This window comes from Mirounga angustirostris, unplaced genomic scaffold (assembly GCF_029215605.1).
Source record: "Mirounga angustirostris isolate CCGP_5_RB_7025 unplaced genomic scaffold, mMirAng1.0.hap1 SCAF_3, whole genome shotgun sequence".
Taxonomy (NCBI): Eukaryota; Metazoa; Chordata; class Mammalia; order Carnivora; family Phocidae; genus Mirounga; species Mirounga angustirostris.
The window spans coordinates 131,051,408-131,071,967 of record NW_026991711.1 but is presented as its reverse complement, the minus strand read 5'-3'; the positions used below and the strand labels follow the sequence as shown (position 1 = coordinate 131,071,967).

General features: G+C 35.0%; 1 protein-coding gene across 3 annotated transcripts in view; it reads left to right on the top strand.

Moving 5' to 3' along the window:
- The window catches only part of SCN7A (sodium voltage-gated channel alpha subunit 7), an 86,555-nt gene that overhangs the window by 5,544 nt on the left and 60,451 nt on the right, over window positions 1-20,560 (top strand). For 2 of the 3 annotated variants that reach the window (XM_064586643.1, XM_064586644.1), the window contains exons 2-6: window positions 13,254-13,489; window positions 16,273-16,385; window positions 16,740-16,829; window positions 18,132-18,260; window positions 19,890-19,981. In XM_064586643.1, coding sequence (XP_064442713.1) covers window positions 13,254-13,489; window positions 16,273-16,385; window positions 16,740-16,829; window positions 18,132-18,260; window positions 19,890-19,981 — 660 coding nt within the window. Of the gene's footprint in view, window positions 1-13,253; window positions 13,490-16,272; window positions 16,386-16,739; window positions 16,830-18,131; window positions 18,261-19,889; window positions 19,982-20,560 lie in introns of those variants that run through there. The other variant, XM_054506154.1, reaches the window with a different exon arrangement.

Genomic DNA, 20,560 nt, shown 5'->3' with positions numbered 1-20,560 from the left:
CTTTGCAAACATACTTTCTTCAAACTTCAACAAGAATATTCATAGGACAAGTTAATTGCTGGGCCCATGCAAAATTGCCAAACAGAAAAAATAATGTGCTTATTTACACTCCTAGATGAACTGTGTAAGGATGATGCCTGTTGCTTCCATATCAAGATTGCATCCATTGAGAAGAGTTTCAATGTTGTCTTCTAGACCTTTACTATAAAAATGATTGACTGTTTTAATCTTATCCATATCTGTCAGAATTTCATGAGCTTCAGTCATCTTTCCTCATAGCTTTCTGCTTCCTAAAAGACAATCATATTATTTTTGTACCCTCCATAAGAAAAAATCAGTGCCTCTCATATCATTTAAGCTGTAAACCCTGGAGAAAAAAAGGGGAGAGAGAGCTCTAAGGGAAAAGGCTCTATACCAGAGAATTTAGCCATCCCAGAATGTGGGAAAGATGAAATATAAACCATAATATATATGGGAAGTGCATTTAAGTGGTCTGAGTGAACAAAAATGTCAATCTAAATTGGTCACTTCACTGAAGCTGGTATGTTTCCTACACTCTCAACACTATAGATTCAGTTTAATGATCACATTAACTTTGTCTCCTTCACTTATGCATGTAGTACCTTCCAGTCTCTAGTTAATTTGTTGGATGTGAGGGCGATCTGGCTGCGACATCTGTCACCCCATTGATCGCCAGGGTTGATTTGGCTGATCTGGCTGGCTAGGCGGGTGTCCCCTTCCTCCCTCACCGCTCCATGTGCATCCCTCCCGAAGCTGCGCGCTCAGTCGAAGAGGACGACCTTCCCCGATAGAGGAGGACTGTTCTTCGGTCAAGGGTATACGAGTAGCTGCGCTCCCCTGCTAGAACCTCCAAACAAGCTCTCAAGGTCTAGTTAATTTGTTTATCAGCCTTGTCATTACTATCATTACTTTTTTTTAAAAGTTATCTGAATGTCATTGGTGCAATAGACTTGATGCATTGTCCATGTCTGATAGAGAAAATACTTTGGAAACTAAGTGAGAAGTCTTTTTACTCTTATCTCCTATTCTATGTCAGAGTGAAATTGGCATTTGGGATATTATCCTTATTCTGTGGATCCACTGTCTTATTTTTATTTTTGCTTCATTTTTCTTAATTTATATTATCTTGCTATCTGATCTACACCCTTGTAAGCTACTATAAATCTTTTTAGAAAATACATTAGGAGAACAAATATATATTATCTGGTATACAGTAGAACATCTCATAATTCTCTTTGGCAAAGCTACTCTAGCTCATCCTAGGATCAACTCCAGCTTCCCAGAAAGCATAAAGGTTGATCATTTAGATGCAGTGTTTCCCATTCCCTAAGGTGGGAGAAAAGTAAGGGAGCTGTGCCTGTCCTGGGCAATCATTTCCTACATGTGTGCAATCTGTCTCCCCAGCCTGACTGCATTATTGGCAGGCTCTACTTTGGGAATCAAACTAAGGGATGGGGAAGCAAGAGGGAATGACATAGGAGAGAGGAAAAACATTGACTTCTGGAATCCTCTTTCTTCCCTGTCCTTCATTATCTCTGAGAAGATGCAGCTGCAGTTGCCGATACAGAATTCTATCCACGTAGCCTCTTCCCTGGGAACTCAGCTAAAGAGGCTGAACGTTGGCTCACTGCTTGGATGGCGGCGTCATTCATCATCCCGCTAAAGATGATTTTGAAAAGGAAAAAGGATGTTATTAATAATTAGTTCTCAACAATAGGCATAAATCCAAACTGTCCTCCAAAACTGTGACTTTTGGCCATGCTACTTAAATATGAAATTAGATGTATTGGAAACAAGAGGAAGAGTAGAAGAAAAAGATAGATTCATTATCTTGGATGGAACTGGAAGCAATAGGATAAGGTGGATGTCCCAGTTGCATTTCTTTGATTTCAAACATTAGAGCTGTTTTGCCCCAGGACCTCTGTGGCAAAACGGCCACATCTGGTAAGATCATTGCCAAATAAACACAGAGAATGACTCTTTTAGAGCTGAGGGAAAAAAAACTACCCAAAGAGGTGAAAAACATATGGATCTTCTGGAGAAGTTATGTTCTAAAGCAGGTATTTGCCTTAGCAATTCTGGTATACCTTCATCTCTCATAGTTAGGAGCTCAGACAAGAAAAAAACAATCCCCCAAAATGTAATGATGTCTCGGCTTGCTTTATAAAGGTGGGTGGATGAAGCCTGGATATCAGCCAAAAGACTCTTTCTGTCTGGCAAGCTGCATTAGATTCATCTCAAGGGGCCCAAGCTCAAGATATTCTGATATTGTCTGTCTGGGTTGGGCTACTGCTTCCTAGATTTTCAATATTAGCACCAGGAGATTTCTAATATGCAGTCAAGAGCTGGTATAATTCAAATCAGCTGCATTAAGAGGATTTTCTTTCCATACAACTCTCACCTCTCACCTTCTCTGTCCTCTCAGAGGCCCCAGGATTCACATCTAGTCAGCTGCCCACGGTCTGGTACATTGTTCAAGGTCCTGTGCCCATCTCAAGCTAACCCAGAGCCAAACTAGGTGCCAGAGGTCTGTGGTTGGCCTTCCATGACAACTGGTTTTGAACTCTTCCATCTGGTCACAGATTTTGGGCAGAGTTCGTGGATCTCTGAGCTTAGTTCTACTGCTCAAAAGGTGGGCAACAATGAAGGTTCAAGGAAATCTAACAGTTTCACTGCAGGTTAAGAGGATGCTCATGGAGGTCAGCTAGTTGTGAATGTCCCCAAAAGCTCCAGGGAGAGTGCCAGTTTGGATTTTTTTAAACAGAAACCAGGGTCAAGTCTTGGAGCCGGTTGCATCAAGTACTTGAGGATTGAAGGCAAGTTATAGAATCTGGTTGCATGAGAGAGCCCCTTTGCATTCCTCTGGGAAGTAACAAAGGGTACTTTTCTCTCAATTGTTGAGCCCTAACATGGCCTCTGGTCAGAAATTTTTGGTCAAGGATCTGACAGATTGGGTTCACTATGAATACAATTCTAGGAAGATCCTGGCTCATTTACAACTTTCTCATTTTGTTGGAGTAACAAGGGATAATTCAGAAATTCTAGAGGTCAATTTCTCAAAGCAGTAGAAGTTTTGAGAACATCTGGAGAAATTTGGGGCGTTGAGGGGTTTGGAATGTTGGGTTAGACCCCTTTCACAGACTGATTGGTAGGGATCAAAACCTTTGTTGTCTTAGGAGATTCGAGTAGGAATATTTAAGGCAGAATCAACTTTACTTTTGTGTTCCTGGCAACCTCACTTTCTATTGTCTTTATCACTTTTATATATAGTGGCATTCCTTAGTGAGGCAGGAGACCCTCACTGAGATCCTATTCCCAGTCAGCTGCATCCATTCTTGGTGTTTCAACTGCCACTAAGTTTTCCTTCTGTTCATTGTTCTTCCTAAGTTTGCAATCAGATGCAAAAAGAGAGACTTTGTTATCTGACCCTGGTTATGAACTTCTAATTCTATTGTGTATATTGACTGTGTCATTCTGAAGCAGTCTGACTGCTCCTCTCTCAAGAAGAGAGACATTAATTTTTCTGAGATTATTGGAAATTTTGACATGTTGGAGATGATTTTAATTTCAGTCTTTGTTGCTCTTGAAGCTTAGTTTTCTTCTTTTTTTTTTTTTAAGATTTTATTTATTCATTTGACAGAGACACAGTGAGAGAGGGAACACAAACAGGGGGAGTGGGAGAGGGAGAAGCAGGCTTCCTGCCGAGCAGGGAGCCCAACACGGGGCTCCATCCCAGGACCCTGGGATCATGACCTGAGCAAAAGGCAGACGCTTAACGACTGAGCCACCCAGGCGCCCCCAAAGCTTAGTTTTCAGATATGCCCAAGATGACTTGGTTCTTATTTGTTTACAAGTCTGTCTCCCATTGTCCTTAAATTCAGTGACTATATTTTATTAATATCTCCAGCGCTGCTGTCTGGCACAGTGCTTGGCACCTAATGAGTATATATTCCACAAATGATTGCTAAATAAATTATGTCAAGAGCAAACACCATGGTTAAACTTACTGCCATAAATGACATATCAAAATGCAAAAACAGGTTTTAAAGAAAAATTGAAGCTCAATTTTTAAATATATCTGAAATTAAAATGGTAAAATATAGAATTATAAATGAAAATAAGAACATAGTTCTTCCTGCAAGATTACATATTCCAATAATGTGCTCCAAGGGGTCTGAGAGGGGTTAGGACAGGGGAACTAAGGAGGGATAGAAGTGAGCAATCGTGAAATCTGAAACCACCAAAAGCCCAGAACTGGGACCCAAAGTAGGTCAGTACTAGGTCAGACACACATATTGAGGAGCCTTAGCCGGAACTGACTAAACTCTGGGCAGAACACAATTACGGAGAATGTAAAGGTCAGAGCTATAAATCAAAAGTCATCTAAGTCAGGAAAGAGTAAATTCCAGGGGCGAGAAAAATAGTTGGAATGAAACAAAGTGATCACCAACTGGAGTGAAGAGATGCAAATACACAAAGAATCCAGAAATATAAATTAGCTATGCAATAAATAGAATGAAGCCTGAGCCAGTTTTGGAGACTGGAGCTTGTCTGCTTACAGGACTAGAAGGCTATTTATGTTATGTTAAGTCTGTCCGGCCAGCTGCCTTCCAATCTGTCCACTTACATAGAAATAGTTATACCCTTGGGACATTAAGTCATTGGGTAATAGTTGTGACATGATTTAGATTATACTTATGATAAAAAGAAATAGCATCAGCTTCTCCTAAAGCTGAGTGGAATCTAGGAATCTTAAGAGATGTGTGTTCTGCCTTATTTATCCAAGAGTCAATCTTCATCAATCTCAACCCTTCCAGCTATATCTCAGGATAAGAAAATAATGACACTTAGGGATAGGGAGGAGGGAGAAGTTTTATGAAGAACCAGAACTGTAAAGTTTGGTTGGTTGTCATCTCTAGCTTATTATAATGATGTTTACACCTAATAAGCTGGAGGCAATCGTTGGAAGAGGAAGCAGATAGAAGCAAGTAACTTGTAAGCAGCAGGAATAAAATCTAGAAGTCTGATGATAAAAGAGATACAAATAAGTAAAGCAGAAGAAAATGTAAAAAGCAGAACTCTTTGAGTTTTAAAAATTATTTAAGGATGTCATAGTATTGCAATTATTATAATTGAATATTATTATTACTTTGATTTATCAATAAGAAATTAAATAACGGGCACCTGAGTGGCACAGTTAAGCAACTCTTGGTTTTAGCTCAGGTCATGATCTCAGGGTCGTGAGATCGAGCCCTGCATTAGGCTCCACACTCAGCGTGGAGTCAATTTGAGACTCTCTCTGCCTTACCTGCTAAGATAATTAAATCTTTAAAAAAAAGAAATTAAATAACATTCTGCCCATTCTTTTTATAAATTCCATGAAATAATATCATAATTTCAATTAAAAAGATGGCTAAAAAATAAAATTACCATGCTTTAAAGGATTAAAAATAGTAATAGCTAGTATTTATTGTGAGGTAACCAGCAGACACTGTTCTAGGTACTTTATACTTACTTATCTCTCAATTCTCACATTCCCCTGTGAGGTAAGCACTTCCTATTCACATTTATGGTTTAGGAAACTGAGGGGTGGAAAGGTTAAGGGTTAAGTACTTTGCTCAAGGTCATAGTTAGAAAATGCTAAAGCCCAGGTTTGAATCCAGATAATCTAGCTCCAGAACCAAACATTTTTTCCAAATTTTTATTCTAAAAATATTTTAAACATACAGAAAAATTGACGGAACTGTGTAACGAACGCCCATACACTCAGAACCTAGAGTCTTCAATTGTCATTTTATAATATTTAGTTTATCATTTATCTATCTATGCATTCCTCAAGCCTCCTGTCAGTTCTTCATATTTCCATATTGCTTTTCAAAATAGGTTGCAAATACCAGCAGACCTCACCATAAACACTTCATAATTCATACATTTAACTAGAATTCAGTATTTGTTTACAAGCCTTTTGTTTTCTTATCTTTACTTATTTATTTATTTGGAAGAGGGCAGGGGGAAACAAAGAGAGAGAATCGTAAGCAGGCTCCAGGCCCATCCCAGAGCCCGATGCAGGGCTCCCTCTCACAACCCTGAGATCACAACCTGAGTTGAAATCAAGAGTTGGATGCTTAACTGACTGAGCCATCCAGGCACCCCTGTTTATGGGCTTTTTAAAGGTAAAACAAAGGAAAATGTACAAACTTTAAGGGTATCATTTGGTCAGTGTTCACAAACATGTACACCTGTGTGCTCTGACCTCCTAATAGGCTGTTGAACGTTATTATCACCCCAGAAAGTATATCATCCCTCCCACTCAATTCCTGTTCCACACCTAGAGATTAGTTTTGTCTGTTCTAGCACCTCATATAAAGTGGATCATGTAGTTTGTGATACTTGCTGGAAGGCTTCTTTCACTCAGTGTAATGTTTGGCACTTACTCATCTGTATGTCTATCATTACTTCATTTGTTTTTATTGCTGGGGTTGTGTTCTATTATATAATATGCCACAGTTTTTATTTTTCTGTCTATTCTCTTGAATATAATTATGCTTTATATTTTTTATAGTTTCCCACCTGTTTACCAATTCTCTTGCTCTTCATTTCTTCTTGAAGATCTAAATTTCCATCTGAAACATCTAAGAATATCTTTGTCTTCATTATTGGAAGATACTTTTGCTTTATGTGGAATTCTAGATTGACTTCTTTTTCTTTCAACACTTTAAAAACATTATTACACAGTCTTCTAGTTTCTGTATTTTTCTGATGAGAAGCCAGTAATCATCTTATTATTGTTTCCCAATGTATGCCACTTTTCTTTAAGTGCTTTCAATATTTCGACTATGATATCTCTTATTTCTTATCCATTTGATTTAAAACACTTATTAGTAGTGATACATATACTCACTTGCTTTATAAACTTTTTTAAATCACAAATGTTAAATGATAGGTAGATGCTTTTCAATGGGCTGTTCTTAATATCATTCTATAAAGAATTTCACATTTGCAAGTATACATAATCTATTATACTTTTTTGATTTCAACTATTTATATATCTATATAACCATATGACCATATTTGGTATATATATGTATATGTATACTAATATATACACATATATTTATGTGTGTACATAAAATATATACACACACATATACATTTTGTCTTTATTAAGCTCCAGATCCAAATTTCTAGTTAATATCTGAATTCTTGATTTTGGATATTTCAGATACACCTCAAACCCCAAAAATACAAAACATTACCTCTCTTATCCCTAATCTAAACTGGTACTTCTTCCATATTCCATATACCTTATATGGTATGACAGTAAGTCATATGATCCAGATATATATATGTGTGTGTGTGTGTGTGTGTATAAATATATTTTAGTAGCTGCACCTGAGATCATGTTGACTGCTTTATTCTTAGCTATCAAAATACTACTCTGAGCAATCTTATTCATAGAAATTGGTTTGAGGTCTACCAATGAAGTAAATTCCTTTTTTTAAAATATGTTCTCTAGAAAATACTGCTTTATTTATTTATTTTTAAAGATTTTATTTATTTATTTGTCAGAGAGAGAGAGAGCACAAGCAGGGGGAATGGCAGGCAGAGAGAGAAGCAGGCTCCCCACTGAGCAAGGAGCCTGATACAGGACTCCTTCCCAGGACCCTGGGATCATGACCTGAGCTGAAGGCAGATACTTAACTGACTAAGCCACCCAGCCATGCCCCAATGAAATAAATTTCTATTACTCAAATTGCTAGGATAAGGTATATACATTTTAATTTAGATAACTAGCTCCAGATTTCCTTCTAGAAAAGTTGTACTATTAACACTACCAAAAAAAGTTTATTAGAGTGCTTATTTCCCCAAATCTTAGCCAGTAGTTTGCTTCAGTAAATTAGGACTTCCTTTTTTAAATTATTATAAATATGTTCACTTAAGTTTTCTTTTTATAACTTTCATTGTTTAGATTTTTAAAAAAGATTTTATTTATTTATTTGACAGAGACACAGCGAAAGAGGGAACACAAGCAGGGGGAGTGGGGGAGGGAGAAGCAGGCTTCCTGCCGAGCAGGGAGCCCAATGTGGGGCTTGATCCCAGGACCCCGGGACCATGACCTGAGCCAAAGGCAGACCCTTAAGACACCCAGGCACCCCTCATTGTTTAGATTTTTTTAAACTTATTTTTCATTTAAATCACTGAACCATCCAAGTTTTATTTGGCTATAAGAAGTATATGGAACAAGGATAATGGACACTGCCCAATTCTGAATTTCCACATATATACTCCCCAAATAATACAGGATAAAAGAAAAACAAAACTACACAAAACCCACACCATCAGCGTAACCAGAAGGCAGAGAATGCCTGAACTTCAAAATGCCTATAATGAAAACCAAATTCATTTGCACACTCTTTCATGCTCCAAAAGCTTTATGGAAAGTAAGTTCTAAATTTGATTTAAAATGACTAACAGAAAGAGAATGCTCACCCTAATTGTGAAAATAATGGGGGGAAAAAACATTTTCCATGAAGTTCCCTGTATCAGTTATTTAATAACCTCTATTTTTCCATTCTTGTTTGAAGCAAACTATTTAGTTTTTATGTAGATTCTATATTATACTAATATTTCAAATTATGTTTAATGACAACAACAAAATTAGTCTGGGGAAAATAAATTCACGTGATAGATTAAAACTTAACCTCAGTAATACTAAATCTGGGTATCTACAAAAGAAAATAGGGGGAGGGGGCATAAGCAGAGTATACTAAGTCAGAGCCAAGATCACAGCCAACATCATAAGGCAGAACCAGGCCAGTGGGCATCGGAATACCTCTGCTCAGACAACCAAAAAGACAGCACTGGTCAATGATACTGCCTCTTTTGCTACTATCAACCCCAAAACTGCTGAAAGTTTCTGCTGAAATTTCTGCCTCTCTTGCAAAAAAGGGATTCTTCACTGCCTCTTTTATTTTGTGTCATTAAATCAAAATTAGAAATCTTGAGCTGATGCATTTGATTGGCTTGGCAAGGTCATGTTGTCATTCCTTAGATCCGTGAGACCCTGAAAAAGTCATTATCTACATTATCTGGTCCTTTCCACTTCTGTTGTAGGAGGTCTCCCACCATGATTCATACAATAACAAATTTTCTAAATCTATGTAGAAGATCACATGCTAGGCAGCACCTCCTCCCTTCCAAATTAATGTCCACTATGCTAGCTCACCTTCAATTTTCCAAAATTTTCCAAAATATTTGACTTTGACATTTACAAAAAAGAAAATTTCCAGACAATCTCACATGACATCAACTGGTCAGTTACTCAGTGAAACAAATTATCCCAGTAAGCCCACTGGTTTTTGGATATGTCTAAGGTAGCTATACAGAGATGTCGATTGTTTACACTTGTCTGAAAATTTTTAGCTTTTTTGTGGTGTAGTTTAAAGATACCCAAATTTAGATTTAGACATACCTGAGTTAGCATCTCCCTTCACCACCTAACTAGCTATACAGTGATGGAGAAATCATGAAACTCATCAATCTCTGCTCCCTCACTGGTAGAATGGTGACCACAAGGGTATGTGAGACTATGAGATCATAGAACTAAAAACATCTAGTTCAGTGCTTCTCAAATGGTAGTCACTCAGTAATTGTAACTATAAGTGAAATTGCCATTATTATTATGACAAATATTGACTTACTTCATATGTTTGAAATTTGTTTTAAGGAGAATATTTTTCAAAAGAATGCATCTCTTTTCCCCATACTGATGCCAGCTATGCTCCTTTCAACTGATGTCCAAGAGAATTGGCTTGTTTTTTAATCAACAATATAAAATATCAGTACAACTGGAACTTGTTAGAAGCCAAGTCTGAGTTGACTTTGATACAATTTTTGCCAAAAGCTTACTTTAGCTATTCAGTTTTTTAGAAAGACATTCTAATGGACAGATTAACTACTAATCTTTCTATATTTTTCAGGCTTTAGCATTATATTAAGATCACTCACAGGAAAGCAGTATGCTTTATAAATTCCCCACAGAAATGCTTTCACTGAATTATGATGTAATGATCAATAATTTAAAGTCTGCACTTAGCCATCTAAAAGTAGGATGCAAGCCAGTTCCATTTGATAAATGCTTGCCTTTCTTTGTCATACCGTCTAAGAGAATGCCCACTGTCTATTCATTCACTTAGTCAACAACCCAGAGTGGTTTCATTCAACCTTAAAATCATTACTAGAGATGGCTTCTGGGATAACTGACTGAGTTGGGAGAAACATTGGCAAAGTCAGTACTGTGGCCCAGGTTTTCTGTATACGGTCTGGTTTAATATTTATGACCTTGTGAGATACAAAAGGGATCCCAAAGTTTACATATGAAGAAAGTATGACAGGCTATGTTATCAAGGTCTCATAGCTAGTAGGTGACAGAATAAGGAACCAAAGATTGTTTTGCTATGTATGAGGTGATAACAGGAAAAAAAAAGATTATATTTGTACAATGGAATAAGAAGACTGGCTTGCAGAGGCACCTGGCTGGCTCAGTCAGTGGAGCGTGCAGCTCTTGATTTTGGGGTTGTGAGTTCAAGCCCAACGTTGGGCATAGAGATTACTTTAATAAATAAGCTTAAAAAAAAGGCTGGCTTGCAAATTTAATTTTGAGGTTTCAATGGAAAGTGTTCAAAAATATTTTCATTAATAACAGTGTCTTTGCAATAAGTTTGAACCTCCCTTTGTATCTACTTTTAGGGACAATATTCTTTACATATATAAGCTTAATAATATTTGTTAGCAGTAACAGTGGATCCTAAAAATATAAAATATAAGAAGTACTTTTATTGTAATCTGAAAAGAAAAAAGATGCTTTTGATTTTGTTAATTCAATGCTGCATAGGTTCAGTTTAGCTAATAGTTAGCCCAGACTTTTAGGTCATGTGATACTCTGAAAATTCAATCCAAAGATTTTAAGGTTGGAAAGTTCTAAAATTATAAGGTTGCAACCAATCAATATTTGGACCTATTTAAGTTATTCTACCCAACTGTCAAGAAGTGCATGCTTTCATATTGCTAGTTATAAAGAAGGATTAATGTCCAAATCGTCCTATTCTATGTCTTAACAGCTATTTAAAAAATACTTTATTATTTTAAGCCAAATGTATTCTGCTTCAGCTCAATGATCCTAGTTCATCTTTTCTTTTTTTTTTTAATAATACTTGAATCTAATTTCTCTTCTATGTGAGAATCATTGAGATACTTGGAATTGATAATGTTCCACTTGAGTCTTTTCTGCTTTCAACTAACATAGCCTTCATTCTTTTAACCGGTCTATAGATGGTGTGATTTGAGTCTAATCAACATTCTGATCCCGTTTGAAGACCCTTCAGTTTACATACAGGCCTCTCGGGTGTGGTTATGGAACGCAGCAAAATAAAGATTGCCTCCTCCATCTTCCTTCAAAACAGACAAAAGTTACATTAGGTTTTTTTGACAGAAACAAACCGGTATTGATTTATATTGCGATTATTATTAAGTAAAATCCCTTGGCAGTTTTCTCTGCAAAAACATATCTATTGAACATGTACAGATAGGTTGTTTTGGTTCAAATTTCAAAACCTTACATGTATTCCTGCTATATCTTATCCTATTAGATTTGGCCCATTATTCTAAGATATAAAATCTTATCACAATTGAAAATTCACATTTACTTCCCACCTATTGTGTGCCAATCACTGTACGTGGCATTTTCACCCATATTATTCTGTTTTATCCTTCTTTAACCTGAGAAGGAATCCCAATTTTATGACTGACGGGTTCAAGAACGTTAAGTAATTTTACTGAGACCACTAAGAACATTAATGACAGAATTTAGGATTTGAATGTAGGTCTATTTAATTCCAAGATTCATGAATTTTTTTTTATTTATATTAGTCTATAACCATGAGTCATTAAGAAACTATTTAATATGTATTTAAGGAATTCCATGTAAGGGATACAATTTTGAAAGCTTATTAAATATTCTAAAGGAAGATTTTATATGTAAGAGCAAACATCAGTTATCTGTAGCTTGTATTTATAAATTGTACTGATTCAAAGCGTTTTGACTTCCCTCAATAAAGTATGATATGTGAGGTGTGTTCAACAGGAAATAGGACGGAGAGAATCAGCAAAAGAACATATGTTTATGTGAGAGAATAAAATGAAATTCATGAATGGGGAATTGATGCATGAAATTATATTTAATGAAAACTAACTTCAGTGGCCTGTAGGATGACTTGAAATAGGCAAAGACTTAGAACTGAGAGAAACCTGTAGAGACTACTAGCACAATCCAGATATAGAATTATAAAGATGTCTACCTTGACATAGATATGTAAACAATGGATAATATTTAAATACATAATTGAAAATAATTGTAAGAAAATTATTTTGTGCAGAGGAATTGATGACAAACAAAAATGTCATGAATAATTTTCAAGGTATTAAGTTTGTGTATTTGTATGTGTGTTTGTTTTTACTATGGCTAAAAGGTTAAAGAACAATTCTAGTCATTCAGGAAAACAATGAATTTTGTTTTTACTTGTTAAATTGTTATTATTGGTGTAATTGTCACATGGATAATTGAGGGGAAGAGAGTGTTTTGGGAAATGGACTTGGTAAATATCCATGTACAGTAACTGAAATTCAGTGTTTGCCTATGTATTCACCAAAAACATGGATATAACAGAAAAGAAAGGCAGAATTTTAAAGGATATCAAAATTAAAATTTGGGAGAAAGAACTGAGTGAAGGAAGTAATCAGAGCGATAAGAGGAGACACAGAGGAATGGGGCCTAAAGCCAATGAAAATGAGTTTAAAGAAGAAAAGTTTAGTTAATGGTTAAATATAGCTGAGAGACAAAAAATTAGGTTTGGTCCCCCCAAATCTCTAGAGCTTTAGAACTCTTTTATTATGAGGGAGAAACTGATAAGAAGATTTCAATAAAACAAAGAGAATTCAGTGGATGAGTAAATGAAGTAGGACTGGTCACTCATGAACTTACAAACAAGTATAATATCAAGTACAACAAAACCTAGTTTAACAACTCCTATATCTATGAAACTGAGGAATTTTCTTTGAATACATGTATTCAGTTTGCTGTTCTCTTTTAATCATATCCTAACCATTTGTAATTTAAAATTTTTCTTTATATACCCAAATTTTATATAGAACTGAAGAAAATACATTTCTTGCAGGTACAAAATTGGAAATGGCTTCCCCAGAACCAAAGGGCCTTGTCCCCTTCACCAGAGAGTCTCTTGAACTTATGAAACAGCATACTGCTAAAAAGCACAGTGAGAAACAAAGAGATTTAAAGCCAAACGCTGACTTGGAAGTTGGAAAAGAGCTTCCATTTGTTTATGGGAATCTCCCTCGAGGAATGCTGTTGGAGCCCTTGGAAGATGCAGACCCATACTATAAGAATAAAAATGTAAGGATTAATTGAACTAATTGTGACTACATTTTCATTATTTTTTTTCAGATGTGCAAAAAGTCTAATTGGTATAGGATTTAAAAAGAATGAAGAATACGTCAAAGAGTTATTTTAAGTTATAAAAAACTGGATAAGAAATTTCACAAATATTTGGGATTTTTATCAAAACTGATTGCTTGCCTGGTAGGTTAGTTTGTTGGGAGTTACTCTACTTTTTTTTTTTTTTTAAAGATTTTATTTGTTCATGAGAGACAGAGAGAGAGAGAGGCAGAGGGAGAAGCAGGCTCCCAAGGAGAAGGGAGCCCGATACGGGACTTGATCCCAGGACTCTGGGATCATGACCTGAGCTGAAGGCAGACGCTTAACCATCTGAGCCACCCAGGTGCCTGGGAGTTACTCTACTTTTAATAGGTTATACTGTTATGCCCTAATGTAAATGACTTGTTTTATGGGAGCATGATGATTGGCTACTTAAGGTTATTGATTTTAAAATAACTATAATATAAAATTTTTATAATATGTACAATAATTTTAAATGTTCAACTGAATAAGCTTGTTCAGTAGATGGGAAAATAAAACCAATCTATATTTTATTTACCATTTTTATTAATTCATACATTCACATCCTGTCTTATCCCTGCAATGGCTTGAGGAGCCAACTAAATATTTGAACAATCCAAAAACAAGCACAAAAATGATAAAAATAAGAACAATCATGCTTAGTAAAGGCAAAGATCTGTGTGGGCTGACAAAGCTGGAAGAGTCTTCCTTAAGAAAAAGAATTTGAATTATAGCTTGGAGAGCACATCACATTTTAACAGTACAAAGGGAAGATCTTGATATTAATTGGAATAGGAAGAAACAGGGTGATGGTAGAACTCAACCCCTATTGCAAGTTGTGGGAAATAAAGGAATGAGGAAATGAAGATGTCAACATGGATTTAATGTGATGGCCAAAGAACTGATGTGATGAATGCAATGTTTAAGTAAGTTTAAATCTGAAGACCTCTAAATTACTATTGCATAAAAGAGATAGAGTCAGAAAGATGATATAGGAAAGAGGGTAATCCAGGCCTGAAGTCAAGAGGCCTGGATTATAGGAAGGTTTCAGAGGAGGGAAAAATTAACAAACCTGAGAAGAAACAACAGGATTTGAAGACAGACTAATAATGCCAAGAGCGTGGGGAAGAGGAGCACAGAGAGTCTTAAGCAGACTCCATGCTGAGTGCAGAGCCTGACCCTGGGCTTGATCTCACAACCCTGAGATCAGGACCTGAGCCAAAATCAAGAGTCAGATGCCTAACCAACTGCACCACCCCAGTGCCCCACACATATATTACCTCTTGTATGAATTTTGAGATTGTTCTGGAAAATAACAGAAAGCACATTTTAAATAATCAGATTTTGGGGGGCCCTTTTATTTTGTCTTTGCTTTTGAAATGGAAAGAGGGAAAATAACTACAATACATGCCAAAATGTCCACAGACTGTATATTGGAAAAGTGTTTTATTAAGGAGAATTATAACACAGTTGGTTTCCATTTAGAACATGTATTCATAAAATATCAATGCATATATATTTGTCTTCACTAATATATTTATATATATAGACACAAATATAAATGCCAATATACATTCACCATAGATACCTCTAATATATAATTATATATAACATACAATATACTTATGTATGTAATAGATTATATTTATATATATCATTTGGTATATTATATTGTATCATATTACATTGTATACTATATATTATATACTATATTATATTATAATGGGTATAATATTATATATAATGTATTTTTCCTCCATCATAAATGAATTTTCCAAGTGGATATGCATATACAGTAAAAGTGTATATCTGATATATATGCACACACACAAAGACATACACACACAGGTAGACACTTTCACATGTATCTATAATAGATACACACATATATACGCACACATATACACATATAACTCAGTTTTAGGATATTTCTGATCTTTCATTATTTCTGGATTTAACGCTTCTATATCCCAGTATATTACTTTTACATGATGTAACTTTCTGCTTTAGGTATGTTTATGTCAATGATAACATACAAGTGGGGTTTTATACCATAGATACTTACTAGTGATTAATAAAATATCTTAGTGAATTCGGTGATTTTTACTATTGTAATTGCATGCCTTATTTGCTTTGAAGTAAAATTAACCTTTTTTTATATTCATTAAATTTGAGTTTCTTTTTTTTTTAAAGATTTTATTTATTTATTTATTGGAGAGTGAGTGAGAGAGAAACAGCATGAGAGAGGAGAGGGTCAGAGGGAGAGGCAGGCTCCCCGCTGAGCTGGGAGCCCGATGTGGGACTCAATCCCAGGACCCTGGGATCATGACCTGAGCCGAAGGCAGTCGCTTAACCAACTGAGCCACCCAGGCGCCCTAAATTTGAGTTTCTTTAAATGCATCTTCATGAGCCTTTAGGATAATGATTTCTTCCTATTACATTAGTTCTGCAGGAAGACTTGAGGACTGGAGTGTGGCAAATGGCTTTGTTAGAACACTGGCAAAAAAAAAAAAAGTGGTAGATAATCCTAAATATCAGTGAAAATGTTTAAAAGAAGAAATCTTTCCATTTGATTTAGTCTGTAAAAGAATATCAAAATACAAGAAAAGTGTAACTGTTAGAATTCACAACTGAAATGATCATTGGCAATATGTTGCATAATGGATGAGATTATAGTTCCTACTTGTAATTTTACTTGATGTTCTTTTTTCATTTTACAGACTTTCATGGTATTAAATAAAAGTAGAACAATCTTCAGATTCAATGCCACGTGGTGTACATTTTCTCCTTTCAGTTCAACTAGAAGAATAGCTATTAAGATTTTGGTACATCCATATCCTTTTCTATTGGCTTTAGACTGTACTAATAACAAATGCAACTATTCTATTCAAATATTGCTGCAGTCTTTTTCTTTTTTGAATTGATATCTCATTTTAGGTCATATTGGAAACTGGATTATAACTGCACCAAGTGTTCCATATTTGAAAATACATTTAAAAATTATTTTCAAGTACACACAGCAGTAGTAAATATTAACAAATCTTAATCCTCCTTGATTTTCAATATGAATAGTATTCTTTTTGACATTTAAAAAGCTATTTTATCTCATGTATATACATATGAGCATGTTATAGAAACACATATTTCCAATATTATTTTTATCCATTATTCCTTGACTGTAACCTACCTTTTTCCGACTATTCATTTTAATTAGTGTCCTGACTGACTGCATATTTATGTCCGTGACTGAGATGCCAAAATGGGGCCCAATATTACAGTAAGTCAAATAATTTTATTATACATTATCTAATATATGATTATATCTTATATTTAACATACTGCATTATAGTACATTATATACTATATATTTAACATTTTACAATTTACTATTTATATTTAATGTATAATGTTCATTGTAATATAAACTCATTGTGCATAATATAATCTTTATATATATAGCACAACTAATGAATTTTCCAAGTATAACCAAATACACACATATATCAGTTAATAAATTTTAATGTTTTTCTGCCCTTTCATTATTCTTAGTTGGACTTTAAATGCTGCTATTTCCCAACATGTTAAGTCAACATGATATAAATGTTTGAACACTTAGCTATATGTTTATGTCTATCTATCATACAAATGAGGTTTTATTGTAAAGTTAACTAGTAATGATTAATATTTTATTTCAGTGCCTCAGATTTTCTTTACTATTGACATTCCACACCTGATTTGCTTTAAACTCAAATAACATTTATTCCTTTCCATTCTAAGAAAGTTATTTCTATTTCTTCCTTTCTGTTCTATTTCTCTTCTCTTTCTTGAGTGATGTGAATAGTTTGGCTTGCATTAGACCGCAATGATGGAAAGGTCCATTAAAAGTTCTAGAGAAGAAGCCTTTCTTTTTTTTTTTTTAATTTAATTTTTTTATTTGAGAGAGAGGGTGAGCATGAGTGGGGGTTAGGGGCAGATAAGTGGAGAAGTGGAGAAGTAGACTCTCCTGCTGAGCAGGGAGCCCAATGTGGGGCTCCATTCCAGGACACTGGGATCTTGACCTGAGCCAAAGACAGATCCTTAACTGACTGAGCCACCCAGGTGCCCCAAGAAGAAGCCTTTCTTGATGCTACATCTTAAGCTTTTATTCAATTCTTAAAACTAGTTAATTTTGGAAGGTAAATATAAAACTGATTCACCGCAAAATTCTTATATATGCATATAATAAAATTAGTTCTTTCATACTCTTGTAATTCAGTTAATTATTGTGTGATTTCCAATGTGGAATAAATTTGACATTTTGTATTTTCATTATTTACCAAAATATATGTAAAGATTATAACTCTAGCTAGGGCTTGTTGAAAAAAATTGATAGTCAAATTTCATGGTTAATGCTGTAAGATATAGCCCACCCTAAAAGCCCTAGCATATGGTTCAAGGAGCATAGACTTTTTGTTGTCTAGTTGGTTGGTGGATTGGTTGATTGGTTGTTTGGTTGGTTGCCAAACAGTTACCATAGACCTGTTATTTCTGACAATGCATTATTCTCACTTTTAACATTTATATGAAAAATTTTCTGCAGGAATACTTTGCTTGGAATTTACACATTTGAAATACTTATAAAACTCATTGCAAGAGGCATCTGGGTAGAACCTTTTTATTTCTTTGGTGACCCATGGAACTGGCTCGATTTCAGTGTAACTTTGTTTGAGTGAGTATTTCTTCAAATTACAAACAGTTTAATACCTTGCTAAGTAAATACTTTTCGTAAAGAAACATTAAGATTTACAAAGTTTTCTGCTTGCAAAAATTCTGTGAACAAAAAAATATTTCATAAATCATAGCCATAGTGACTCTCAGGCAGCTCCAACTGAACTAGCTCTCAGAATACGCAATAAAAATGAAAGGAATGGGGTATTATCTGTTTTCTATCTGAAGCAAAACAACAGAGGTTGAATTTTAGGATTTTAAGTGATTATTTTCAGTGCATAGAAAATCTCTTGGAGACTTACAAGAAGATCCTAACATGTTTGATTTCATCTCCAACCTACATTTTATTTAGCTACATTGCTTAAGACCAGTAAACACTAGATATCAGAATAAAATATCTTAAACACACTCACACACATTTTCGAGAGTGTTACACAAATTCTAATGATTTACATGAGTATTTTTTCAATGATTTCTATTTAGTGTGCTCTGTTTTATGGCTAAGGAAATGATCACTGGCACCAAACTCCTGTTAAATATAATTTAAAATGAAATGATAATCATTTTTAAGTTTGGGGTTGATTTTTTAAAGATTTTATTTTATTTTTTTTATTTATTTGAGAGAGAGAATGAGAGACAGAGAGCACGAGAGGGAGGAGGGTCAGAGGGAGAAGCAGACTCCCCGCCGAGCAGGGAGCCCGATGCGGGACTCGATCCCGGGACTCCAGGATCATGACCTGAGCCGAAGGCAGTCGCTTAACCAACTGAGCCACCCAGGCGCCCTGGGGTTGATTTTTTAAAACAAGAAATAGACTTCATAAAGCGCATAATCAGTGTCTGCCATGTTGTAAGCAATAAAAAATAGTAGCTAATATCATTGAAATTATTATCACTACTACTTTGATTACTACCATTATTTTGCTGTTGCCAGGACTGATAGATTATACTTAGCTAACACAGCTACTACTTAGCCCCGTGTGCCAGGTGCTAAGCTATGCACTTTACATGTATGAGCTTGTTTAATCCCGACAAAAAGCCTCAGCATTAGGAATTATTATCCCCACTTTAATTTTGAAGAAGCTGAGGCAAGAAGGAATCAGTAATTTTTGCATGTCACACAGCTAGTAACTTGGGAGCCTGGATTTCTACATAAGCACTCTGGCTACAGGCTGTGCCCTTAACCGCTATACACCCTGCCTTTGGCTATCATCACCGTCGTCATTACCATCAAGATCATCCTCATCATGATCATCATCAGAAGCTTAAGTACTTAAATCTCATTACTTAAAAAAACTATAGATTTTTCCTATTTTAACTACCTCTTCAGTGATTAAATAACAAAATATTTATGAACATAATATAGGGTGCCTGGTACAGAATTATGACTAATCACAGTGTCAAGCTTTTATAAACTATCATAATTTGTGGATTAATATTTACCTGGCTACCTTGCACTGTAAAAATCTTTGTCTTCCAATCAATAAGGCAAGTATTTGCAAAATGGAACAATGAGAGCAAGGGAAACGTTTGGATATGTGGTTTTAAAAATAAGTTTAAATAGTATAAAAAGTCAATGATAAGCAGCATAGACTCAGTATGACTTTTAAATAACTCTAATTTAATTCCACAGGCACATAACAAGATACTTAGCTCTCAACTCCATTACAATATTTAGAATTTCAAGAAATTTGAGAATTTTGAAAATTATTCCCCTAAACCAAGGTAAGAAATGGCATTTAGTTCTTGTCTTCATTTTGATTTATGTACTACCCTGTATTCTTTGGAACTCCCCTGTAATTGCTTGGAGAAATACTAAATTGAACAATGTTTCATCTTTGAAGTCAGCGAATTATCTGATCTATAAGTTTATTTCAGTCACTCCAGGAGAGCAAAAAAAAAAAAAAATCACATTTGACTGTTATTTATTTGAGATGGGTTCAATACTTAATGATAAAATATAGAGATTAATCAAAATATATTCTATTTTTTCTTATTTATCCTTCCATCTTAAATATGAACTTATAAAATTGTTCTTAGACTTCTGAGAGAGATAGCAATCTGGACAGATACCTAATATGCCTTCTTTTCTTCACTGCTTCTAAAAACCAGTTGAAATGAGCAAAGTAATATAAAATAAGATAAATTCCATTTTGCTCTGAGTGCTTGGATAGGGTGCATTCCACATGCCACAGAGTTAAAGGAGGTTCTGCTAAATAAGGTAGAGCTGTGACCACACTGATAGAAGATGCTGAGGACTAATTTACAGTTCCCATTCCTGAAGATATCCTAGAGAAGCCACCA